We start from the raw sequence: 27,181 nt of genomic DNA on the forward strand, positions 1-27,181 counted from the left end.
AATCATGCTCAAGGGCACTCCCTTTCCTACAACTAGGATTTTTTAACTGGGTCATGCATTTCTGCCATCAGGGTGAACTCTCTCCTGCAAGGCATCTCATCCTTCACAAAATTATGCTGGTATTATTGCTGTTCAGTCACTAAGTTGTGTCCAACTCTTTGTGACTCCATGGACTGCAGCATATCAGGCTTTCCCATCCTCTGCTATCTTCCAGAGCTTGCTCAAGTTCATGTCCACTTAGTCGGTGATGCTATCCAACCATTTCACCCTCTGTGGCCCTCTTCTCTCTTTGCCTTCAATCCTTCCCAGCATCAGGGTCTTTTCCAATGAGCTGGCTCCTCACATCAGATGGCCACACAAAGTATTGAAGCTTTAGCATTAGTCCTTTCAGTGAATATTCAGGGTTGATTTCCTTTAGGACTGGCTTGATCTCCATAAAAATATACTCTCACACAAGTTCTTAAAAATATCCCTAGACCTGCTTCTTCCCTTCTACCCTTAAACTTGGACTTGGCATCACTAATGATGGATCCCAGTCTGTGACTTTATGGTCAATTCTCAGCTTCCTTCAGGCTTCACATCTGGGCTATCTTCAAAATAGTGATGGATGCACACGTGCCCAGTTAGAGAAGACAAAGGAGCACGAGTCAGAATAACAACTGTCATCACCTGCTGAGGAGTTCACTGTATACTGAGCGCCATGCTCAGTACTTCAGGTGCATTACTGTATTTAATCCTTGCAAAAGATCTACATGGTAGACCCTGTTATTATTCAGGCCATTTCACAGACCCTCACATAAGGGTCAAAGAGCGGATTCGAACCCACCTTGTCTGATTTCAAAGGCAGAGAACTTACCTTGTCACTAAGCTTGCATCATATCAACTAGACTCTTTGATGTGTTTCTTCTACCGCTCCCCTCCCATCCCCACCCTCACCCCTCCATGCTTTTCTCAGATGAGACCAAGAACTCACTTCATTTTGTCCAGCATAAACAAAGTGCCTATCATTCTTCCCATGTCGGAAGGTAATGAACACATGCCCTCCCAGCACCCTGATTTATCATGGAGGGAGCCGACTGTCACATGGGTCTGCAATTAGACACAGCCATATTTACCGAGGCAAACGTCACCAGTCCACAGCTTCAGGGCAGAAAGAAAACAAAACAAAGCAACAACTCGAATTCTGCAAATGTGTAGATGCAGTAACAATGGAGCCAGAAGAATCCCTTAGGGAGAGAAAAGGACTCATTGCTATCTTCCTGGCCTAAAAGTGATGATAGAAATGAAGGTGCAGCTGGTTGGGATTTTTTTAGAACTGAATCTCAAGTGGTCTTCAGATCTCTTATTTATTTTATTTTTCAGGGTAACCACTGATTCAGGGCAGGGGGCGTAGTCTCCATGATTAGAGACTAGAGAAATTACCGAGTGACAAGCCCACTTCCAACAAAGACCAATGACTCACCACGTTACCACTTCAGGCCACAATTTCTCTTATCCGAACAAAGAGGAAAATCGCTTCATGTTTGCAGTGGAAATGTATTATGCTGGAGTCAAGGTTTCTCTTGTTGGAGGAAACCTGTGCTTGTCTGATTCCAGATAGCCCGACTGGATGGTGGGCTGAACTTCTGAGAGCTGCCCTGGGCAACTCCACCCTTACCACTGGAGTGGATGGTAGTGGGTGCGGGACGGTGATGCTCAGGCCAAGGTCTTCTTCTTAGATGGGACTGTATATAGCTTGCCTCTATCTCCCTGAATCTGCCAATTTACCTCTCAGCAGAGAACTAGACCCTGGGGCTCTTCAACCCTCAGTCTATTCAGGTGCAAAGAGGGGGTGGGGGCTGGGGGGGGTGTAATAACTACACCTCTATCACAGAGTCAATTAAAAGATTAAGCAACAGTGTCATAATGGCTAACATTTCCTAGTATTTACTCTGCGCCAGGCCCTGTTTTAAGAGCTTTACCCATATTAATTCATCTAATCCCCACAAAACCCTATGAGACTGGAACACTTTTAGCTGGATTTCCTCTGTTCTAAGATGTGCATTTTCTTTCCTCATTTCAGCATCTCTGAAACTGGGGTACTTCTTATAATTGAAAGTAGGGCATAGTTTAGTCAGTGGAGTTTTGTTTCTTGTTGGCACACGCAGAAAATGGTCATGCCTCTTGAAATGGAAGACGCCTTAGATCAAATACAAGGTGCCCATTTCACAGACTAGGAAACTGAGGCACAGAGAGGCACTGATTTGTCCAAGGACCCACAACATAGTTGAGTGTCAGAGTTGGGTGATATGGTGAACCCACATCGTTTGCTGAAGAATCTGCTCTTTTAATCACAAAGCTCGGATTCACTGAAGCACCCAGTCTAGCTCCTGCCTGTTTCAGGATCTGCCCAAACTAAGGATGCTTCTTTCCCCTCTGCCACCCAGAGACAGAGCTTCTATCAAGGATTCCCTGCCTCTATATAGTTTTTGCCAAATGCCCTCCCTACATTTCCATTCCAGAACATGGAGAGGGTGTCTGAAGTGCCCTTCTCTGTTTCAGTCTCTTCCAAAGAAGAAAACGTGGACCCATGGTAATCTACATATGCTCTGCTCCCTCCCTCCCCCACGGCTAATCCCGTTAAACTTCTCTTTGGCTTCCTTGAGAAACAAAGGGGCAAGGGACAAGGAACTCCTGAAACAGATTAGGGCACCTGATTTAGGGCAGGCTAGAAGGCTTCCTCTGGAGAGGGCAGTGGCAGCCCACTCCAGTACTCTTGTCTGGAGAATCCCATGGATGGAGGAGCCTGATGGGCTATGGTCCATGGGGTCGCTGAGTCAGACACGACTGAGCGACTTCATTTTCACTTTTCACTTTCACGCATTGGAGAAGGAAATGGCAACCCACTCTAGTGTTCTTGCCTGGAGAGCCCCAGGGATGGGGGAACCTGGTGGGCTGCCGTCTATGGGGTCGCACAGAGTCGGACACGACTGAAGTGACTTAGCAGCAGCAGCAGGTTTCCTCAACAAGACATTCAAGCAGAGGATTTGCATACATTATTCACACTCCCTCCTTCCGCTGAAAAATCTACAGGAAGATGCTATGCAGAGAAAGGTCCTATTGTAACATTAGTTATGATAAAGCAACTTCCAACCCTGTGAGAAGAAAAATGGCCAGAGGGCTTCAGGACACTTTTGGGAGTCGTCGCCAGGTGTCACCCATTACACCAGCACCCGGCAGGAAGTGGCATTCCCATTAAGCCCAGCTGGTCTCACCTTCCTCCCCTGAGAAGCCAAATTCTTCCTCAAATCACGCCTCACTGGACACCCGGCTGCCTGGCATTTGTTGTGGTTTAGTGGTCTAGTCGCTAGGTCAACATCTGACTCTTTGCAACCCCATGGACTATAGCCGGCCGGGCTCCTCCGTCCATGGGATTTTTCAGGCAAGAATACTGGAGTGGGTTGCCATTTCCTTCTCTAGGGGATCTTCCCGACCCAGGGATTGAACCTGTGTCCCCTCTATCGGCAGGGTGATTCTTTACCACTGAGCCACCTGGGAGGCAATAATGCTTTAGAGTAGCTCTGAAAAGCTGAAATTTCTAAAGGCATGATGCTTCACATGTCAGCCAGGGACACCCTAGGGTCTTCATTATCTCCTAGACAGTGGGGTGCGGGCAGCAGGATTTCCGTGGCTTTGTGCCTGAGGTCTTGTTTATCCAACAGATGCCTGGAAGCCTGCTTCCCTGCTCTTGACCTTCCAGAATCTGATCTACGCTCCTCTCAAGACAAAGATGGTCTTTTCAACCTCTGCGTCCTCCTCCACTTTCCCCAATGTCTCTAACCCAAGATGGAAAACTTGGTTACATGACCCCTTCCCTCTCCAATCTCTCTCTCTCTCTCACACACACACGAGTCTGAATTACCTGTCCTCTGCATTCCCACTACACCCAATGATACATCCCTGCCATAGCATTTATCACATTGCATTACAATGAACTGTTTCTTAGCTCTTTCACTTCCTGCCCCAACATACACACTACAGATTGAGAATATTTTTTAGGCAAGTTTTAAATCTTACAAGAGCAGGTATTCAGCACACAAGAGAAATTCAACATGTTCACTAAATGAATGAAACAACCATGTTAACGAAAATCTAGGATGTGCTAACGACCTGTCAGATGCTGTTCTTCAACTTTGGACATATCAGAGCATGCTCACAGCAATCCCAAGAGGAGGTTCTATGATATCCCCATTTTACAGACAGGCAACACTGGAGCAGAAAAGTTCTGTAACTTGCTCAAGGTCACAGGACTGCAAAGAGGCAGATCCGGGGTTCAAGTCAGGCTAGTTGGGTCCACTGGCCATGCACTCACACTCACCGCTGATTCTGAAATATCTATCTACTTCCTTCCCTTCCCTCATTGTTATGCTGGGAAGTTCATTCCCAGAGGGGGTTGCTCTGCATAAAACCCATTTCCGTGTAGCATTTAGAAACCAGAGGAGACACTGGTGAAGACTGCATATTTCAGAGGGCACTCAGTAAGAGGGCTGAGCAATGAAGGCTGCTCAGAGCTGTGTCAGTTCTTAGAAAGTAGGAGCTCAGGAACGCTTTGGATCACCACATAAGCACGGGTGAGTTTTAAACTCCTTTCTGTGCCTTGACTTTTCCCAAAGCCCTCCTTCCTGGGGCAGCACCTTGAGCCACAAGATATACCACTGTGGGTGGACCACAGAGCCAGTAATAGGCTTTGTTCCCCTCCCACTGTTCACCTACCTTGGCCAAGGTAGGGGTAAACATACATATTTTTATGCATGGGTGAGCAGATACAATAACAAAGACACGTTTAATACAGACATAACTGGCCTGTCCAGTTCTGATCATTAAAAACCAGAAACAATTTGACACCCAGCACTAAACACATACTTATTTTTGATTTGTCTTTCAAACCAACAACAGTATTTCTTGTCCCATACATACATGATCAAGTGTTAGCATCACCCTAAACAATTTCTATATCTTACTGAGTCCTCACACTGTTTCTGCCTACTTGATGTTCCTGGTCTCATTTCATAGACAGGAGCAAATAAAGCCTCAGAGATGCTAAGCAACTCATCTCAATAGCTGGTGAGACATCAAGTCAGGCTTCAAACCCCAAAGTTTGACACTCCGTAGTCTCTCCACAAAGAGAGAGGATGTGCACGTACCCTGAGCACAGCGGATCTCTGAAAATAATTTCTGTGATGGCAAACCTACAATTCATCTTAATTTTTTCCTGATGTTCTACAGTGTCACTGCCGATTTATTCCATCATTTTGGAATTACTAGCTAATAGGATGGCCCAGCTCCCCGTTCTGGCTGGCATTTTCATTCTTCACGAGTAACCAACCACTGATAGCAACAGGGATGTGTCACAATTTAATTACACCCTGACTCTTCTTTCTCCCGATGTCCCTGGCTGGTCTGGAGGCTAATTCCTATTTTTTTGTCTTGAAAACATGACTGCTTTCACAAAGAGACAAGAGACTCACCTGTGTTAGGAAAGCTGAGGCAAAAAAGGGCAAGAGGGCCCCGGAGGCAGGGGCATTCTGTATCTTCTTGGTGACTGGTACCTTGGTCATCTTGGAAATCCTTCAGGCTAAACTGTGTCCAGCAGGGAAGGTTTTTGTTTTTTCCCCCCAGAATCTTCTACGTCAGCGGTCACTGGTGTGGAGGGCTCTCCAGCAATTTCTCCCTGACTCACAGGTTCTAATGAGACTCCAGACAGGTTTCTGACTGGGTAGGAATTGGAAAAGCAAGTCTTCCTGGGTTTCCTACCAACAGGATAAGGAAGCTGCCACGGGGTGAAATCAGGCAAGCCCCGGACTCACTTTTAAGAAAGTCACAAACTTTTATGCTTTCCCCCGTTTGGGAAAGGGACAGCTTTCTCTTCTAGAAACAAAAATAAAATATGAAGCTAAAAAAATAAAACTTCGCTGAAGAAGTCTGAGGGGGCCCATGGAGGGGTCCCCGGAAATCCATTTTAGGATTGCAGCCGCCCGCCGAGGAGCTAAAGCCACCGCGGCTAACGGCCAGGCCCCGGGCCCACGCGGTCGCCTGGCAACGGCGCGCCCCGAGGAGGGTTTCCTATTGGCTGGGGTCAATAGGGGCGGGGTCGCGAGCTCGCCCAGGCCGCTGGGCCCCTGGCTGGCAGCTGGCGGCTAGCCAGGGAGCCACGTTCTCCAAACTTTGGTTTTTCCTTTCAGGCCTGAAGACCTTGACCCTTTCTCTTCGTCTAACTACAAGCGTTTCTTTCCTTCCAAACTCTGCCCTGTCCTGCCACAATTCCCTAGTGCCTTGGGTTGGGTAGATTCCTGTGGCCTTGAGCCCCTCAATTATTTTACTGTGAGATTTCTCTGTTTTATTCACCTAACAACCATTCCTACTCATCCTTCAAATCCCTCATAGACACAACACACACACACACACACACACACACACACACACACACACACACACACATGTATACACGTATATGTTATGTGTGCATGACGTTCAGTTCAGTTCAGTTCAGTTGTTCAGTCATGTCCGACTCTTTGCAACCCCATGGACTGTCCCCCGCCAGGCCTCCCTGTCCATCACCAACTCCCAGAGCTTGCTTACACTCACAGTTCATTGAGTTGGGATGCCATCCAACTATCTCATCCTCTGTTGTCCCCTTCTCCTCTTGACTTCAATCTTTCCCAGCATCAGGGTCTTTTCCAATGAGTCAGTTCTTCACATCAGGTGGCCAAAGTATTGGAGTTTCAGCTTCAGCATCAGTCCTTCCAATGAATATTCAGGACTGATTTCCTTTAGAATGGACTGGTTGGATCTCCTTGCAGTCCAAGGGACTCTCAAAAGTCTTCTCCAACACCACAGTTCAAAAGCATCAAGTCTTTGAGCTCAGCTTTCTTTATAGTCCAACTCTCACATCCATACATGACTACTGGAAAAACCATAGCTTTGATGAGCTTTGTTGTTGGACCTTTGTTGGCAAAGTAATGTCTCTGCTTTTTAATATTCTGTCTAGGTTGGTCATAATTTTTCTTCCAAGAAGCAAGATCTTTTAATTTCATGGCTGCAGTAACCATCTGCAGTGATTTTGAAGCCCCCCAAAATAGTCTATCACTGTTTCCATTGTTTCCCCATCTAGTTGCCATGAAGTGAATGAAATTAAGTGCGTGGAATGTGCAAGATGTTGCACTGTCTTATTATATGTATTAACTCAGTCCTCACAACACATCTTTAAGGAAGGTATTTCCTTACCCTGTTTTACAGACTAGAAAACTGAGGTTCCGAGAGATTGAATGATACTCTTAAGGACCCACAGAAAGTGTGTAAACTAGAATTCAAAGCCAGACCTGTTTGATTCTAAAAATCCAACCTCTTAACCACATGAGCCTGGATAAGACACCTGACTTGGATGAGGCTTAACTTCCATCGCTTTCACATGAGAAAAGTAACTGTGCCACAGGTATCAAGGATTAAAACAGATCTTTATGTAAAGACTGAGCATATGAGGAGACCTAGTTAAGTGGCAACTAGTATTATGTCCTGACACCCCATTCCCAGGAATAATTAGTCATTTTTGCAGTACAGTGATCATTTCACAGCAGATATTAATACTAACTAATATTTATTGATTGCAGGCTCTGTGCCAGGTGTTCTACTGAGCACTTTACATACATTAATTCATTTAATCCTTCCAGTAGCCCTATAGGATAGGTTCCAGGTTGCAGATTGATTGTACATGTTCTGATTTACATGCTTTATCCTTGGTATTATTTCACACTGGATCAATCTAACTCCTTTTACCTCTAACCCCTGATCGGCTAAGGATTATGAGATCATCTCAGCCGCAGGATGACCTCACCTTCTCTTTAGAAGGCATGGCTACAAGATGACTCCATAAAATTCAAAACACCCAGCCACATAGTTCCAGATGCTGATACTTGGAATTAATTATTTTCCTGTCATCGTCTAAAGACTGAGTCTGACCTTCCTTTTTACAGGAAGTTTTGGCCCTCCTGCCTTCTTTGCAGACAGCATTAAGCCATCAGCAAACATTTTCAGAAGGATGAGGATAAACTGAATTGTGTTCAGAGTATGGGGTGGGGGGGATGAGAAAAATAAGATAGAATGAGAAATACATTCAGCCTTGAGCAGAACAAAGGGCTGTCTTCATATGGCTTTGAGGGAAAGCCTTGGCAAAGAAGAATCCAACTAGTTTTGTATGATCCCAAACAATGGGAAGGTTTGGGCTCAATATGAGGAAGTACAAAGCAAAACGTTGTTTTAAAAGGCATGAGTTCTGCTACCATATGACCCAGCAAGCCACTCCTTGGAATACACCTGAAGAAAACCATACTTCACAGAGACCCATGCACCCCCATGTTCACGGCAACACTATTTACAATAGCCAGGACATGGAAGCAATCTGAATGTCCATCAACAGGGGAATCGATAAAGAAGATGTGGTATATATACAATGGAATAGTACTCAGCCATAAAAGGGAGCAAAATAGTGTCGTTTGCAGAGACATATGTAGACCTAGAGATGATCATACAGAGTGAAGTAAGTCAGAAAGAGAAAAACAAATATTGCATAATATTGCTTGTATGTGGAATCTAGGAAAATGGTACAGATGAACTTAATGGCAAAGCATAGAGACACAGATGTGGAGGACAAACTTACAGATATCAAGGGGGGAGTAGAGGTGGGATGAACTGGGAGACTGGGATTGACATAGATACACTTTGTATAAAACACGTAACTAATGAGAACCCACTGTAGAGACAGGAACCCTATCAGTGCTCCAGGGTGACCTAGATGGAAGAAGATCTAAAAGGGGGGGGCTATGCATATGCATATGATTGACTCACTTTGCTCTAGAGTAGAAACTCACACAACATGGTAATGCAACTATACTCCAGTAAAGATTTAAAAAAATAAAAGGCATGAGTTCTGGGGTCAGGTTGACTCAGTCACTAAGCACCCTCAGTGACCATCTCATAGGACAGTGATGAAACCAAATGAGTAATTCAGGTGAAGCACAGTGCCTAGCCAAAAGGAAGTGCTCAATAAATGTTAGCTCATTTCTTTTTTTATTAACGACCACCTGTCAGAGCCATATTAGAACTGGAAGTAGAAAGAGTCTTGGAATAGAAAAGACCTGTGTTCATATCCTGGCTCTTTCATTTACTGGTAATGAGATTTTGGTCAAGTTACTTCACCTCTGCAAGCCTCAATTTCATCATGTATCATATATAAATAGTAGTGGTAATGCCTACTTTGTACAGTTGGAAGGACTAAGTGAAATGATGACTGTATAGAGTCTAGTACCCAGCAAGGGCTCAAGGCATGCTAGTTCCCTTTTCCATTCATGAAGGGGTATGTTCCACTGAGAAAGAATGAGCTCCCTGGCATTAGAGGTATTCAACCCAATAAGGTCACATTCTAAGGTCCTGGGGTTAAGACTTCAACATAGCAATCTGGGGGGAAGACACAAATCAAACTATAACAGTGAGCTGCCTCAGACTAAAAGTTCACACAGGGTTGGATAGATGTTGTTGTGTTTCCCTCAAAAAATTAAAATCTCCTTATCCTCTCCTATGAATTTTCTGTGGCACCCTTGGGTGTCTCGGCTCACAGTTTTGGAACCACAGGGCAGGCCTGTTTACTGTCTTGGAGCTGAGTAGCCTGTTTATGCAAGACGTTAACACCCACGTGAGTAGACATGAAAATAACATCTAATGGGAGTTCATGGCTAATCCCTCGCCTCCTGGCCCCTCAGGCAGGACGTCTCTGGAGCATGTTCTGTGGTCCCCCAGAGGTCCTCTTCAGGACTGCCCTGGGGCAACCCTATTGCCTGTAGCACTTGCCTGCTCACCGAGGACCCAGCATTGGCTTCTACCCTTTCCTGTTTCATTTTCCCACTCCCTTTCTAGGACTGCCTGGACAGCCTCCCAATTATTTCCAAACTCTTGTTCCATGTCTGCTTCTGCAGAACCCAAGCTAAGTCAGTGTTGACTGAGATAACCAGGAAGTCAGACTTAGTCAGATCTGGAAATCTTCCCTCTTCCTCATCTCAAGATCTGGACTTGTGACCTTCTTGGGGCATCTTGCCCCATTGTCAGCTTCATCTCTGCTCTCACAGATACATCTCTAGGCATTTCTGGGTATTCTCTGCATCCCTTAAACACTGAGAGGCCAACGTGTTTTCAGATATGCAAATATATCCCCCAACAATGAAATGTTTGACAACTCAGAGATGAAGTGATTGTTTAATTCTTAATTCATGCTTGATTTATGCAAAATGGAAACTGAAAGACGTGAAGCGACAGGTATTCTATCCTCCCAATTTGCCCCAAAGAAAAGCATTTGAAGGGATTAAAAATAGATGTATCAAGTAGAAGAAAAATTTGAGAATGTGTCTGGTGCCAGCTGGGGTAGCCCAAGTGAAATCTCCAAATCTGCTAAACACTTGCATTTCAGTTAGTACTACATATGTCTAGCATTAAAAACCTATTGGAAAAGTCATCATTTTCTGAATATCTCTAATATACTTGTCTGTGTTGCATCTAGCACCCAGAGAACTCCTTCTGGGTGTTTTTACTGAAATGTCAGCACTGGATTTACAAATTATGGGGCCCAGGGCAAAAGTAAAGCTTGGGGCTCCCGTGACACCTGGTAACTGGCAAAATCTATTGATGACTTGCTGCGAGCATGAAATATCACTGGATTATGTGTATTAGCACTAACTCTACTGATTCCTGTATTTCATTAGATTAAAGAAGGATGACTACTTGCTGCATGGCCCCCTGGGGGCTCTTTGGCCCATTCTGGCCCGACTCCACTCTAAATTACACCCCAGGGGGAGGGCAGTGAATTTGAATCTTTGTAAACAAAGAGGAGAAAATGTCAAATTAACCTCTCTCTCCTCCCGTTTCTCTTTATTCTGATTCACCAGACTCAGCAGCAGGAATATTCTTTGTGAATTTCCCACACTGGGAAGCTAGGATATGGTGGAAGCTACTTCCACAGATAAAGCTTTCCAATCCTTCACACTTCAGGGTGCCATGTGTGAGGCTGCAGGACAGATTGGAATAAGGGGATTGTGAATCCCATCTTACCAAGACAGAAACTGAAGTTCTTGGGATCTAGCACTTTGTTAGTGGTGTAGGTGGCCTGAGAATCCAGGTTTTGTGATTCTGAATTTAGTGGGTTCTTTCAGCACTCTGCTGCACTGGCTGTAAGCTTCAAGGGTGTGTGTGTGTGTGTGTGTGTGTGTGTGTGTGTGTGTGTGTGTGTGTGTGTGTGTGTGTGTGTGTGTGTGTGTGTGTGTGTTGTGTGTATATTCACACAGCAAAATAACCTAGGGTTACCTCTGTAATGTCTGCCAAAACAAGGGATTTCAGAGCCACCAGGGACAGGGGGGCATGGGGGTGATTAACTTCCCTAGTCTACTGGGCGATTTCCTTTAACATCCACGAACATCTCCATGGGGAGGATGGATAAATTAGGAATTTCAGAGTAGAATATACACACTACTGTATGGAAAATAAATAAGGATCTACTGTATAGCACAGGGAACTATACTCAATATTTTGTAATAACCTATATGGGAAAAAGAATCTGAAAATATCTATATCTATGGGCTTCCCTGGTGGCTCAGTGGGTAAAGAATCTGCCTGCAGTGTAGGAGACTGGGATTCGATCCTTGGGTCAGGAAGACCCCTTGGAGAAGAAAATGGAACCCACTCCAGTATTCTTGCCTAGGAAATCCCATGGATAGACGAGCCTGGGGAGCTACAGTCCATGGGGTTGTAAAAGTCAGACATGATTTAGTGACTAGACCACCACCATATATATATGTATATATATGAATATGGGTGCATGTTAAGTTGCTTCAGTCATGTCTGACTCTTTGCGACCCTATGGACTAGGGCCTGCCAGGCTCCTCTGTCCATGGGATTCTCCTGGCAAGAATACTGGAGTAGGTTGCCATGTCCCACCCAGGGGATCTTCCCGACTCAGGGACTAAACTCACATCTCATATATGTATACATATGCCGTATATATACATACATATGTATGAATCACATATATATATCTGAATGTGTGTGTCTGTGTATATATATATATATATATATATGAATCACTTTGTTATACACCTGAAACTAACTCAACATTGCAAATCAACTATACTTCAATTAAAAAAAAGACATACAAAAAAGATGCCTTCATCAACACCCTCCCATCCCCATCCCAGGTAGGAGAACATTCCCCTGCCATGTATTCCCATGATTTCCAAGTAGCTCAGAATTTCCTGTTCAGTATACTCTAGCCTACTTCCTACCTGAATGAGTAGAATTCCATGTCCCCTACCCCCGTAAGATACGTTCAAGTCCTAAACCCTGGGGAACCTGTGAATGTGACCTTATTTGGAACAAGATTACTTGCAGTTATAATCATGTTATGATGAGGCTGTACTGGATTAGGGTGGGCCCTAAACTCATGACCAGTGTCTTTATAAAAAGAATAATGTTTGGACATAGAGACAGAGGACACGCAAGGAGAACTATAGCAGGGAATAACAAATCTGACTCCATATTAGGTCTGTTTCTTTTACTTTAACCTTTGTATTCTGTTGTTTTTGCTACAAGTTAATCACTAAAGGGATGTTGCCTTAAAGTAACATAATGGCACATCTCTGAGAACCTGCCCCCTACTTTCAACAACTTAACACTTTGTACTTTACCTCTTCACCTCCCCTCTTTATTCTATCAAAGAAACTAGCATCCAGAGCCCAGTAAGGTAATTCTCCAGGACATTAGTCTGCCATCTTCTCAGACTCATGGCTTTCCAAACAAAGTCACTATTCCTTGCCCCAACACTTCATCTTCTGATTCACTGGCCTGTCATGTGGCAAGCAGAACAAGCCTGGACTCAGTAACAGGAGGGCACGTGACAACAGAGGCAGAGAATGGAGTGACGTGTCTGTCTACAAGCTGAGGCATGCTGCGGATTGCCGGCTGTAAGCTGCCTTCTCCTAAACACACGCTGCTACTTTCCTCTGATCTCCTGCCTATGTCTTCCATTGGATCAACCCACCTAGAAGCCAGAGGGCATGAGAACCTGTTGGTGCCACAGAAGTGGATCTGGAGTGGCAAGCAGATGACTAGCAAAAAGCACAACTTACTTTACACTGGATAGCCTTTTCCATTGTTTTTTCCTAGCCCATGCGCAAACATTACTTTACAAAGGCACAAATAAAAGTAAATGTCAGTTCCCTTCCCCATTGTGCACACAGAAGCAAAGAGAAAAGTATAGGCCTCCAAAAAAAGAGAGACCAACAAATGGCTTCCTATTCCAGGTATAGACCTTGGGCACAAGTTTCTTCCTTAGAGGGCGCAGTGTGCTAGGCAAGGCTGCTAGATTGATCATTACCAAGATGAAGTTGAAATGTCCGTATTTTTGTTTATCTGATCCCAAAAGCATCTCTTCCCCCTTGCTTCATTCCCCCCCCCCCCCACGCCTCACCAACACCCTGCTTTTCTGAAAAGTGACAGCTAAGAATTTAGTTTACTATGCTGTTTCCTCTATCTCTTTCCCTCCTTCTTTTCCTACCTCTCTCCCCATGTTTTCCCTATAATTTCTTTTCATAACTTATAATTTTGAACTCAAAATTCAACTACCCATTCAGAGGCAATTTTCCTGCTTTTACCTTCTTCTAGGCATCATTGTTTAGACAGTCTGGATGGGGTGGCCAAATTTTCAATTTCCTGACATCTACCTTCAAGAGACTCTCTCTGCCTTCTCTCTCTGGCTTTGTCCTCTGCCGCTGTCTGCATCCTGTTCAAGGACAGCCTCAGAAGTACACAACTATTTCTTGTCTGGCAGTCGCCTGACTTCTGGCACTTTGGTAGAAACTGTCTTTCTTTCTCTTAGCTTCAGTGACATTTTTTTCTCAATAAAATATGCTCTTTCAAACAGGTGTTAAGGAATATGACACTTGGAATATATAATAGCTGTATTCTAACATATACCTTCATCAGACAGTAGCTAAAAGAAGAAAAGGAACTCATTGAAGTGGAAAATCCATTCAAAGGATTTGCATATCTGCCACCCCCTAGCCACCCCCACACTGTCCTACCCCTAAATATGTTTTCCAAGTTTCTGATTTTTGTTTGCAAACTTCTTTCTCCCACTGAACAATCAGGAAATCAAAATGAACTTTTTTCTTCTTACTTTCATAATAACATGTGTTGGTTGTAGGAAAATTACAAAGAATTAACCAAAAATAAAAATGCTCTTATTACCTGGGTGTATTTCTCCCAGATAGTCTTTTCAGAAGGTTTTTAAAAGTATACTTATGTTTCAAAATAAAAATAGGCTTTAAGAAATTTTTGACTGTAGAAGTAACATATGTATCTTTAAAATTAGGTTTTAGAAATCATACACACCTTATATATAGATTCTTTTTTTTTTAGATTCCACATATGACATCACATAGTATTTATCTTTCTCTGACTTACTTCGCTAAGTATAATATTCTCTAGGATCCATGCATTGAAAAAGAAAAAAAAAACAGAATGAATTTTGTTTCATAAGATAAAAAGTATACATGTGGGGAAAAACAACCACCCCCCCTACCCAGGGATTATTATCTAGTCTTTGGGTATATACAATTCCATATTTTTCCAGATACACCTATATCTATATCTTATCTATGTCTATATCTTATCTCTTATTTTGACAAAAATTAGACTGCATTAAATATACTAATTTTTTAAAACCTACTGAAGTCTTTCCCTGTCAGTGAATACTGAGTTACACCATTATCTTTCATACATTTGGTACCAGAATGAGAAATACATTTCAGATGTGTGCATATAGTACATACATATTTCTAATTCAGATAAAACTTCAATGAACCCCTATTCACCACTATTATGTATGGTGTTTTCTGTTATTTTCTGTTTTATTCTCTTTCATTTAAAAAAACTCAGGTTATGAACCAGTAAATTGATTCTGAGACAACTAATGGCTTGTGCCCTGTAGGAGAGCATTGCAACCAGCTCCAGCGTTCTTGCCTTAAGAATCCCCATGGACAGAAGTGCCTGGTTGGCTACAGCCCTTGGGGTCACAAAGAGTTGGACATGACTGAGTGACGAAGCACAGCACAGCAATGGGTTGTGACTTGCATTTTGAAAAATATTCTCCTAGGTCACGATTTCAATAGCTTTATTGTATTTTGAACTCCAGAGTTTTTAAGTTGCATGGAGTTATAGAGGAGGTTTTGTCCAGTCTCTTATTTTTATTCGCAGAGGAGTGAAAATTTTATTTTCTTGATAGCTGGTACAAGAATTCCCCTCAGGGAGGAAATTTTCTTTGTTTATGGAAATACCTTTATAACTGCTTGTAATGGGGAGGCTGCTATAGAAGCAGTCGCTGAACCACTTTATGCCAGGAATAAACAAATCTGGGATGGAGAACACTGAGCCACACCGCAGAGGGGGGTAGAACCTGAGTGAACCAAAGGACTTTCAGAAACAAGAATATCAAATATCGAATTTCTGTTATTTGCATTGCTGGGCTGTACACTCATCCACTCTCTCAGGTGCTCAGTAAGGCTTAATATTACTCAGATTTCTTTCCAACAAGTGATGGAAATACAACTCAAATTGGATTAAGACAAAATAAGCTAGGAGTGTTTATTCACTTACGAAATTGAATACGCCAGGCATGACTGGATTCAGGGTCTTGAATAATGTCGCTGACATTTGGTATCTTTTTTATATCTTTCCTTTTTTCTTGGTTCATTCTAAGGCATTGATTCCCAATGTGTGCTGCGCTGTACTAGGTCGCTTCAGTCGTGTCCAACTCTTTGCGACCCCATGGACTGTAGCCCACCAGGCTCCTCTGTCCATGGAGTTCTCCAGGCAAGAGTACTGGCGTGGGTTGTCGTTCCCTTCTCCAGGGTATCTTCCGGACCCAAGGATCAAACTGGGGTCACCTGCATTGCAGGCAGATTCTTAACCAGCTGAGCTACCAGAGAAGCCCTGATTCCCAATAGTTTTCTCTAAATAGACCTCAGGCTAATTCTTATTTGATGGGCTGGGATCATATGACCGTCTTTGAACCAATCATTGTGGCCAGGGGGATGGAAGGCTCTGATTGGCCAGGGCCGGATCATGTGCTCTTGCTTGGATCCAGAGATAGTGTCACTTCCACATCCTCTTGGCTTGAGGTGGGTGAGGAGTGGTTTGCAGAAAACTAGGTTCACAATGGGAGAACCAATGGTGGGAGGCAAACACAACATACATGCCTACTGACACACCTTGTGGGAGGTGTGAACTTAGTGGAGAGTGAGTGGGGCTCTGAATTGCTCTGTTTGCCCCAGTGTAGAAATAGACTCCTTGAAAGGCACATCCAAATGATCCCTAAATCCAACTAAGAACAAAAGGAAAGTATTCCTGGGATTTCAGAGAAATCTTGGAGAGAGGGTGACATTTTTCTACAGTTTTACAAAGGATATCCATACCAACCTTGTCTAGCTCTTAAAGGAAAGAAGATCCCTGAGGACATCTGAGTTGCATAAATGGGGAAACAAAGGCCCAAAGAAGTTTCCAGACCTGTCCAAAGTCACATAGCTAATATTTTCTAGAGCCTAGATTGAGCACAGTCTCTTGCCATGGCTTAGCAATGTTCCCTCCACATGACTCAAGTAGACTTCCCTCTATTGTGCTGCTTACATCAAAGCTAGACATGTCTCAAACACTTATTTCCCTGGATGCTCCTATTCTTATAAGCCCCTTGCTTGTCCTTGGGGCTGCCTGGGGCCTCTGCATAGACCTAGGAGGAGCTTGTGTAGGAACAGACAGTCAGGGTCCAACTCTCCAACTCTTTAGGAGACTGGGAACCTAGGTGTCTGAAAGGGAGGCTGAAGATGCAGGGCCCAACAACAACAACAACAAAAACAAATCAACAGGGCAGGGTCAGGGGAATAAGCAGGAGTGACCAAGAACGGACAAGTGGCCAAAGAAAGTGGATCGGTATTTATAATCTTCTTCCTATTACCAAGTATTTTGCATATATTATTTTACTCAATCTTCACAAAAATTTTAATTTCAGGGAGGGAATGACAGGGAAGAGGAGGAAAAGGAGTGTCCATCAGCAGGAGCCATGCTTTGAAGGGCTTTGAATTTGGCTACATGAATGAGTGAATGAATGGATGGAGTTTATACCTGTGTTACTTTGTTGCTGTAACAAAGAACCCTAAACTGAAGCCCTTCAGCAGAAGTTTCTTGTTTTACAATTCTGGAGGTCAGAAGCCCTAGATCAAGGTGTCAGCAGGGTCCATTCCTTCTGAAGGCTGTAAGAATTTGTTCCATGCCTCTCTCTCTCTCAGCATCTGGTGGTTTTGAAGCCATCCTTAATACTCCCTGACTTATAAATGTATAACCCCAACCTCTGCCTTTAGCTTCTAGTGGCATTCTCTCCATGTGCGTGTTTGTGTCTGTGCCCCAAATTCACCTTTTTATAAGGACACAATTATATTGGATTAGGGCCCACCCTACCTCAGTATGACCTCATCTTTAATTACATCTGCTCTGGCCCTGTTTTCAAGTAGGGTCACATTCTGAGATACTGGAGGTTAAGACTTCAACATCTGAATTGGGGGAGGGGGGCACAGTTCAACCCATAACAGCCTCTAAGTGGAACCCTTAGAAAAGCTGGGTTCAGCAAAATTAAACAGATTAATTTAGGGCCTCTGTGGCGATTTTACAACCTTACCGAAAAACCTCTAACACTCCTCCCATTGAGAGCTGTAGTCTCTGTCCCATCCCCTGAGACAGATAGAGGATGGTGGAAATGAAGCTATGTGACATCCAAGGGTGGTCCATAAAAGGCCATACCACTTCCATCTCTTTCACTGGAATGCTGGACTGCGTCTAAGAAGTGTGAATACCCTGGGGCTAGCGCTCTGAGAGGCACACATATCCTCTCTGGCTGGGTTCCCAGCAGAGCCCAGCCTTCAAGTTGTCTTGCTGAGGTGCCAGACAGGTTAAGTGAAAAAGCTCTCTGGCAGCTGCACCCTCCAGCTGCAGCTGGGAGAGGCTTCTGAGTTAAAAGTCCCAGCCATTGTGGAGGAAGGACAGGTAGTCCTGGCTGTGCCCTGCCTAGATCCCAAGCCACAGGATTAGTGAGCATAAAAAAATGGTTCTTGTTTTAAGCCACCAAGTTTAGGGTTGTATTAATCAGCATCCTCAAGATAAACAAAACCAATATCCATCTTTCTCTCTCAAGTTCAAAGGCAGCAGTAGGCAGAATTCCCCCTTCCTTACAGGACATCTGGGTCTTCTCTGGTGGCTCAGATAGTAAAGAATCTGCCTGCAATGTAGGAGACCCAGGTTCAATTCCTGGGTCAGGAAGAGGACGATCCCATGGAGAAGAGAATGGCTACCCACTCCAGTATTCTTGCCTGGAGAATCCCATGGACTGAGGAACTGTGGATTACAATCCATGAGATCACAAAGAGTTGGACATTACTGAGCAACTAATACTTTCCCTGACCTCCCTAAAGGACATCACCCTTTTTTCTTTCCAGGCCTTCAACTGATTAGGTGAGGCCCACCCACATTATAGAGGGAAATCTGCTTCACTGAAAGTCTACTGATATAAATGTTAATCTCATCTGAAAAAAAAAAAAAACTTCACAACATTACCTGGACTAGTAGGCTAGACTGTGGTCTAGCCAAGTTGGTACATGAATTACCTATCATTGGCTGGTTTGTTACACAGCAATAGCTAACCATAATAGCCCTTCACAGCCTCTCAGCCTGCTGCTGCATTGTTTGACTTTCCAAATGAGTGATAATATGTTACCTTTCCCAATTTTATTTGGGCAAATTTCCTGCCCTCCCTCCCTCTCCCTTCCTCTTTTAAACAGAGATCTTTGAGTATGTTGTTCTGCAGATCATGTCTTTAAGAAGCTTGAGTGTAGCAGTTAAGAGTCTCTGATTTGGAGTTTGAGTGAATTAGATTCAATTCTTGGCTGTACTAGTTCTGAGCTGTGTGACCTTGAGAAATCTATTAAACCTCTCCGAGTTTCAATATCCTCATCTACAAAGTAAGACAGGCATGCTGACCTTGGTGCCATTGTAAGGAATAAATTGAATGAGCCTTGGAAAGGGCTCAGTTCAGCACCAGGGCACATAGTTTTTAAAATTCATTCATTCATTCGTTCATTCACCAATAGGTCCAAGATTGTACCAGTCTGTGGTGCTATGCTTCCTTTTAAAAGGCCTTAATTATGAGGCTCAAGCTTCCATCCCTCTCAAATTCAAGAAGCTTCTCTCCCTCCTCCTCCCCTTTCTTCCTTTCTTTCTGGGTGTGTGTTTTTTCCCCTTCTTCTTTTTATTTTCCCTTGTAAAGTCAGATTTCCTCCACTGGGGACCACATGCATGTTTCACAAATTCATCTTGCTTGTCAGTGTAGCCAGCTGTGGTTCTCTGGACCACTGCTTCACGTTTCCCATGAGGCACCACTTCTTCCACTTCAGCTCCCCTCCTTCTGCCTCCAGCTGCCACTCTGCCCTGCAGGCCTTCCCTCAAGCACAGCACAGACCTTGCCACCCACGGTGGCATGAGCAAAGAACAGGTTGCAACTTTTATGCTGACTTGCCTGAATGTTCCAGTGGGAGGGGAGTGGAAGTGAAGTGTTGGCTTCTAACTGTTACTGGAGAGAACATGGTCAGAGATCATGGACACAGCTCTCTGGACGTTTACAGACACCCCCACTCCCCTGCATTGTGTCAGTGCCCATGGAGCTCAGGACATTGCCTTGCCTTGGTGTTTGTACCGACTGCCCAGCCCAAGACCTGCTTCTCCACATCCTCATTGTCTGACTTCATTCCTGGATGATGGGCAGTGGGAATTTCCACTGCCTTCAGAAGAAATCCAGCCCCCTCATCAGGGAGATGATGTTGCTCTGTGGTCCTTTGTATTAGTCAGAGTCCTCCAGAGAACCTATAGGATATGTACAGTTGACCCTTGAACAACATGGGTTTAAAAGCTGCCAGGGTCCGTTTATATGCAGATTTTTTTTTCAATAAATACATACAGGTGGTGTTAGTGGTAAAGAACCTGCCTGCCACTGCAGGAGACGCAAGAGACACAGGTTCGATCCCTAGGTTGGGAAGATCCCCTGAAGGAGGGCATGGAAACCCACTCCAGTATTCTTGCCTGGAGAATCCCATAGACAGGAGCCTGGTGGGCTGTAGTCCATGGGGTTGCAAAGAGTCAGACATGACTGAAGTGACTTAGGACTCACACACTATATAATCACGATTGGTTGAATCTGCAGATGTGGGACTGTGGATACAAAAGCTGACAATGGGGCTTGAGGATCTACAGATTCTTGTGTCTGTGGAGGTTACAGAACCAATCCCCTGTGGATGCTGAGGATGGCTGCATGTGTGTATATATGTATATACATGCAGAGATTTATTATAGAGAATTGCCTCACACGACGTGGAGGCTGAGTAGAACACACCAGAAGAGACGTGGTATAATTGCCATCCCAGCCTGGAGGCCTCAGATCCAGGTGAGCCAATGAGGCTTCAGTCTGAGCCTGAAGACAGAAGGCTGATGCCCCAACTCCAAGAGAGTCAGGGAGAGACAGCAAGAATAGTCAGGAGAGATGGGCCAAGAGAATCCTTTTTTCCTACTCAGCCTTCTCTACTCTTAGAGTCTCTAACAGGTGATAGGCTGAGGCCCACCCACACTGGGGAGGCAGGACCTCTTGACTCACTGATACAAATGCTAAGCTCATCCAGAAACACCCTCATAGACACACCCAGAAATAATGTTTCCCCAAGTATCTGGGCCCCTCCCCATGGCCCAGCCAAGTTGATGCATACAATTCACCATCACGCTTCATACGCCTGGACCAAGTTGCCCATTGTCAGTGCATTCTGGGTTTGCAAGGCATCCAGGGTTTGCAGGCCAGTCCTCTGCCCCACCTCCTCTCCGTGCGAGGGCAAGTGAGTTCTGAGCGTCTTCCATCCTCAGTGCTCATCTTCACTGGCAACACCTCATCACCCACAAACAGCTGCTCAAACAAGAAACTCACAAACATTCCCAAGAACTTGCATTAATTTAGAGGCTTACAATGTCTAAATCCACAGAAAGAAGGGACAAGTTGCTGGGGAGAAAGCAGATTTATTTAACTCTCACGGAAAGAGAAGGGGCTTCCCAAATGGCGCTAGTGAGAAAGAATCCACCTGCAATGCAGGAGACATAAGAGATGCGGATTCGATCCCTGGGTCAGGAAGATCCCCTGGAGGAGGGCATGGCAACCCACTCCAGTATTCTTGCCTGGAGAATCCCATGGACAGAGGAGCCTGGTGGGCTGCAGTCCAGTGGGTCGCAAGGAGTTGGACACGACTGAAGCGACTTAGCACGCAAGCATGCATGGTAAGAGAAGAGGCACAGGAATTAGTTGAACCTGGATTCAAATCCAAGTCTTGCCCCAACCTGTGCAGTTCTTGCTTTTATGAGATGAAGCTTCCACTTTAGAGAGCGGCTGTGAAGATGAAACAACAAATACCTGAAACGGTGCCTGACACACAGCACATCCTCAGCAAATGATGGCTGCTGCCTCGGCCATTTGTTGTTACGATTGTACTAGTACCTTCACTATTAAGATGGTTATTTGAAACTGAGATGCTGATGCTCTAAGATCAACAGGGGTGACAATATTCTTGACTGGAAGTCAGTGGAGGAGGAGTCACTTATCCCTGTGGTAAAATCTGGAGTTGAATTGGAAATATTCTTAAGTCTGTCCCAGCAGTCTTTCATTTTAAGGAAAGAAGCCTGGACTTGGGTTCTAATCGGTGACACAAGTTTGAATCATAGCTTTGACTTATTAGCCATGTGAACTTGACCAGTTGATTAATCCCCCCAAAGCCTCTGGCTTCACATCTGTAAAGTGGGGATAATAATATGGGCTGAGGACTGAAATGGCAACAATATAAGTGGCTTGTTACACTGTAGGCACTCATCATTTGGAAACTCTTAATATTGTCATTGTACCTTTTTTCCTAGACACAATTCAACGACCTGTGACAGATACTAAAGTGACCACTTTTAAGTTGCCCCAGGAAGACTGTGCTGTGCTCTACAACCCCTAATCCCAGAGGAGTACTCAGATGGATATTCATTGTTTTTATCAGCCCTGCGTCCATCTCCCTTCTTCTGGGAACAGCATCCCAAATTTTTTAGGGGGGGGAGAGGGAAGGGGGACTCGCCACTCTGACACCCTCAGTCCATATGGTTCAGATAGGATTGGCCTCAAATTCCAGATACGAGATTGGGCATGTGACCCTGATTTAGCCAATGGGTATATTTCGTCCTCCAGGGGGCACAGTGATTGGTTCAGGTGATCCAGTGAGACTCTATTCTAGGAGCTGGTAGGTTGGAAGCTTGGGGTAACAGGGACTATCTTTCCTATGAGAGAGCTGCCGACAGAGGACAGGTGGGAGATATAGAGATTGAGCCCGATGACATGCTTGCCACGCTGTGCTCGGTCGCTTCAGTCATGTCTGACTCTTCGCAACCCTACAGACTGTAGCCCACCAGGCTTCTCTTCCATGGGACTCTTCAGGCAAGGATACTGGACTGGGTTGTCATGCCCTCCTCGAGGGGAAATTCCCAACTCAGGGACTGAACCCGTGTCTCCTGCATCTCCTGCACTGCAGGTGGATTCTTTACCCACTGAGCCACCCAGAATGCCTGATGACATGCTTAAAGCCTCTGAATTGAGCTGAGCTCGAAATGTCTTCAATAGTGGCTGCTTCCATTACAGGAGCCAGCAGATTCCCTTTTGGGCTTAATGACACTTTGATGTGAGGTTAAATGATTTGTAACCAAACACATACTAACCAATGTAATTTTGCCCCCTCCCCGCTCCTGTTAATATACCTCAGTCACTCCTGGCGGCCTACAGTAGGAACATTTCACCAGGAAAAGAGAATTTCTATCAGGCTTCCTGCATTGTCTCATAAGAGCCTGGTTTACAGCCCCAACAGAGATGCTCATAATTGGCCAGTGAGAGCAAGGAGCCACGGTGGTGAATGTGTGCCAACAAATAATTCAAGCCGGCAGAACTCTTGGGGTTTTATAATTATGTGGAAAGACCTGAGATTTCTGTAAGGCAGGGGTCAGCAAATTAAAATTCTCCCAGGGGCTCAGGGCTTCTGAATGCTGGTTTCTGATAATCTTGTTTATGTCCTGGGGTAAATAAATCCGTCTTTTGTTCTGTGTTATTCAACTCTCAGCACTGTTTGTAATTAAAGGGGTGGAGGGTGGAGAAATGAATGAGTTCTTTAATTGGCTCTGTTCTGGGTGACATAGAGTAAGACAAAAAGGCCCTCATGGGCGGGAGAGGGAGTTGGGGGTGCTCTGCTCTGCCCTGGGAAACGGTGATAAAACCCGGGGCAGCTGGTGATCAAGTGGCAAAGGGGCGGAAATCTATCGTCATTAGTGTGATCAATGAGCACAGGCTGCGCCTCTGCTGGTCTGCGCCAGGGCCCTCCTGAGACACAGAGAGAACCTGAGCGAATGTGGCTGGTTTCAGAAGTCAGCCCACCCTCACTTCTCTAGTCAAGGATACCCTGGCGGCGTTATTGCTCACCTCACACTCCATTTCCTACAGCCATGATTCTAGGGGAGGGAGGATGACAAATAAAGCAGACAGAATCTTACTATATGGTCAGATAAAGATAAATGCCACTTACAACATAATTATGATAGAAAGAGGACACAGTAATAACAGATGGGTCGGTTCCGTAGGTTGAGTGCTGTCTGTGAGCTGGATGCTGGGTTGAGAGCAGTGCATACATGGCTTCTTTTAATGCTCTCAAGAACCCCACATTATTGGCACACTGTCTGCATCTTTTGGAGGAAGAAATGGAGGTAGAAGGAGAGATGAAGTGACTTGCGGGAGGTCCCTCGTCGGTGAGTGATGAAGCTGGCGTTCATCTCCGAGTCAATCAGACAACAAAGCAATGCTTGTGCTGACTGCATGATGCTTTTCCAGTGCCTTTCTGGAACTCTGCTTTGCCCCTCTAGAGCTTTTCAACTTTTAAGACCAAGTCTTTGACTTCCCTGGTGGTCCAGTGGTTAAGAATTCACCTACCAAGGCAGGGGACATGGGTTCGATCCCTGGTCTGGCAAGATTGCACATGATGCAGAAGCAACTAAGCCAGTGCACCACAACTACTGAACCTGAGTGCCTAGAGCCCGTGCTCCCCAACGAGAGAAGCCACTGCAATGAAGAGGCGTCCCCACTGTCCACAACCAGAGAAGGAATGCAGCAGTGAAGACCCAGTGCAGCCAAAATAAAAACCAGAGAAGGAATGCAGCAGTGAAGACCCAGTGCAGCCAAAATAAATAAGTAAATAACTAAATTAAAAAGCCAAATAAAAAGTTAAATAAAATCAAGTCCTGCACTCTAAGTCTCAGAGTTTCATCTGTGAGATGGGGACTAACAACACTTTTATGTAGCAGAGTGTGTGGATGCAAATAACAAAAACAGACATTGGGTAGTTTAAGCAAAAAGGCAATGTCCAGGAAGGATACTGGGAGGCTCTTGGAGTTCTGGTCTCTTCTGGCTCTGTGGAGCGAAAGGGGCCCTGTGCCCACCAAGAATCTCCCAGTGGGTGATTTTCCCCCAACAGGATGGGTGTTCAGATGCTGAGTAGCTAAAATACCCTCCACCCTAACTTTCTCATAGGGCTGTGTGGTGATGGATGGCTCAGGTACCAGGCATGGCATGTAGTAAATGTCCAGTGAATGGTAATTATTATTATTATTAATAATAACCAGAAAGAGGCAGCTCAGCCTGTCTCCACACTTGCCATATAAATCCTGGGCCGCTTTTCCTGCTGGATGATTTAGATTTCCTTTATGAACAGAGACATAAACCAAGCTAACATATCCTCGAGACAGAAGGATGCTGGCATGTCTTCAGATCGGTCACTAAAGCGTGTCCTAAATTGGGAAGAAATCAAAACAGATTGCATCTAATTTCTCACTGTTCCAAGCAAGAAATTACCTCTTTAAGGGAAATGCCATGACTTTCAAAGCTGTTTGCAAATACAGTGTTTGTGAACTGTCTTGTCTTGGGTTTGGCTTGGATTTCTTGGTTAGATTGTCTGCTCCCTTGGGGTTAGCTGGGTTTTCAGAGAGAAGAGGCACAAAGAGTCAACTTTTCTCACTTCTTCCTTGTGCTGTTAGGAGACTGGTGAGCGCTACTCTTCCCACAATTGGCTGCATGGGTTCTTATGGGGAAAGCATGGGCTTTGGAGCCAGACAAACCTGGATTCAAATCCTGGCTATACTATACCCCGCAGTTTTATCTTCTTGGGCTCCAAAATCACTGTGGAAGGTGACTGTAGCCATGAAATTAAAACACACCTGCTCCTTGGAAGAAAAGCTATGACAAATGTAGACAGTGTATTAAAAAGCAGAGACATCACTTTGACAACAAAGGTACCTATAGTCAAAGGTATGGTTTTTCCAGCAGTCATGTACAGATGTGAGAATTTGGGGCATAAAGGATGCTCTAAAACTGGTGCTGGAGAAGACTCTTGAGAGTCCCTTGGACAGCAAAGAGATCAAACTAGTCAGTCCTAAAGGAAATCAACCCTAAATATTCATTGAAAGGTCTGGTGTTGAAGCTGAAGCTCCAATACTTTGGCCACCTGATGTGAAGAACTGACTCACTGGAAAAGACCCTGATGCTGGGAAAGATTGAAAGCAGGAGGAGAAGGGGACGACAGAGGATGAAATGGTTGGATGGTATCACCAACTCAATGGACATGAGTTTGAGGGAAGCCTGGTGTGCTGCAGTTGGTGGGGCTGCAGAGTCATACACGATTGAGTGACTGAACAACAAAATATCCTGCAGTATAAACTTGGGGAAGTCACTTTATCTGTATGGATATCTGCTTCCTCATCGTATAAATGAGATCCTTATTATTTACTTCCTAGAGTTTGCAGTGGCCAGCAGTAACTGTTGGTCTTGCTCAGGGCTGATGCTGGGTTGTTTGAAAGCTTTGTGTAAATCAGGAAAAGGCACTCCTTCTAGCAGATGTTTCTGGGGCCAGACTGCATGGCTTACTGAGCAGACCACAGGGCGGGCTTTTGTTTCCTTTTTAGTCCTTCTACTGGTGCCCTTGTGCAGTGTGTGACCTGCCCAACTATTCACAGTGGCCTTGTTATATCAGCCTATTTGATCTGACTTTTTAACCTTCCTTCTCTACCATCCCAAAGGATGGGAACATAACCCAATTCTGGTCAAAGCCTCTGGCAATAGAGATTGGTCCACAGATTGGTCATGTGACCCAAACAGTCCAAAAAGAATTTTTCCCTGGGGTTGACATACCCATGTTGGAAGAAATTAACACTTCATATTCACTGAGGAAATGGCAACCACATTCCTCTTCACATGGAACAGGCCTATTTACAGTAGGGGGAAATGTGATGAACAGGCAAAGACAAACAGAGGTAAGTAAAAATGAGAGCTATAGAGAGGAAGTTCCTGAAGCCAGTTGTGGAGGATGGTTCCTGTGATTCTAAGCATGCATTCAGTTCTCTTAGTCCATGGATTCAAATAATTCCCTTTGCATGATTCCCTTTATGCTTGAACTAGTGTGAGTTGGTTATCTGACACTTGCAACGAAAACTGTCCTGATAATTGGGTAGTTTCTGTAAGATGTATTGTGTATGGAAAACCCCTAGCTCAGAGTGTCATTCCGTAAACAGTAACTTATTATTGCCATACTGTACCACATGGAATTCCCACCAATTTGTTTCTTTGGAGTCAAAGAGAAAGTGCTTTTTTACATTTGTGGTGTCAGATGTGCCATCAGCTCTTGATTTCATGCCCAAGGCAGACATCCATAACTCATTAACAAAAGATATTAATTAATAAGGCCATGGTGTTTTTTCAGTATTGTTCTTTGTTTTGTTTTTGTTTAGCCTGGGAATGGTCTGAGTCCTTCCTAACAGGTGCTACAGGCAGCTGCTGTTCATCATTTGGAAATGAAAGAGGAGATGAAACCAAACATTTTGATTTTAAGCCATTTGTGACAAAATCCATTGCAATTCATTT

General features: G+C 44.6%; 1 protein-coding gene across 4 annotated transcripts in view; it reads right to left on the reverse strand.

The window, feature by feature from the left end:
• The window catches only part of CCDC60 (coiled-coil domain containing 60), a 165,704-nt gene extending 159,639 nt beyond the window's left edge, over positions 1 to 6,065 (reverse strand). For 3 of the 4 annotated variants that reach the window (XM_070475268.1, XM_070475266.1, XM_070475264.1), the window contains exon 1: positions 5,508 to 6,065. In XM_070475268.1, the coding sequence (XP_070331369.1) occupies positions 5,508 to 5,597 (90 nt within the window). In that variant the 5' untranslated portion in view covers positions 5,598 to 6,065. The remainder of the gene's footprint in view (positions 1 to 5,507) is intronic. The other variant, XM_070475265.1, reaches the window with a different exon arrangement.
• Positions 6,066 to 27,181: the final 21,116 nt, after the last annotated feature.

Source organism: Odocoileus virginianus, chromosome 12 (assembly GCF_023699985.2).
Source record: "Odocoileus virginianus isolate 20LAN1187 ecotype Illinois chromosome 12, Ovbor_1.2, whole genome shotgun sequence".
Lineage (NCBI taxonomy): Eukaryota > Metazoa > Chordata > Mammalia > Artiodactyla > Cervidae > Odocoileus > Odocoileus virginianus.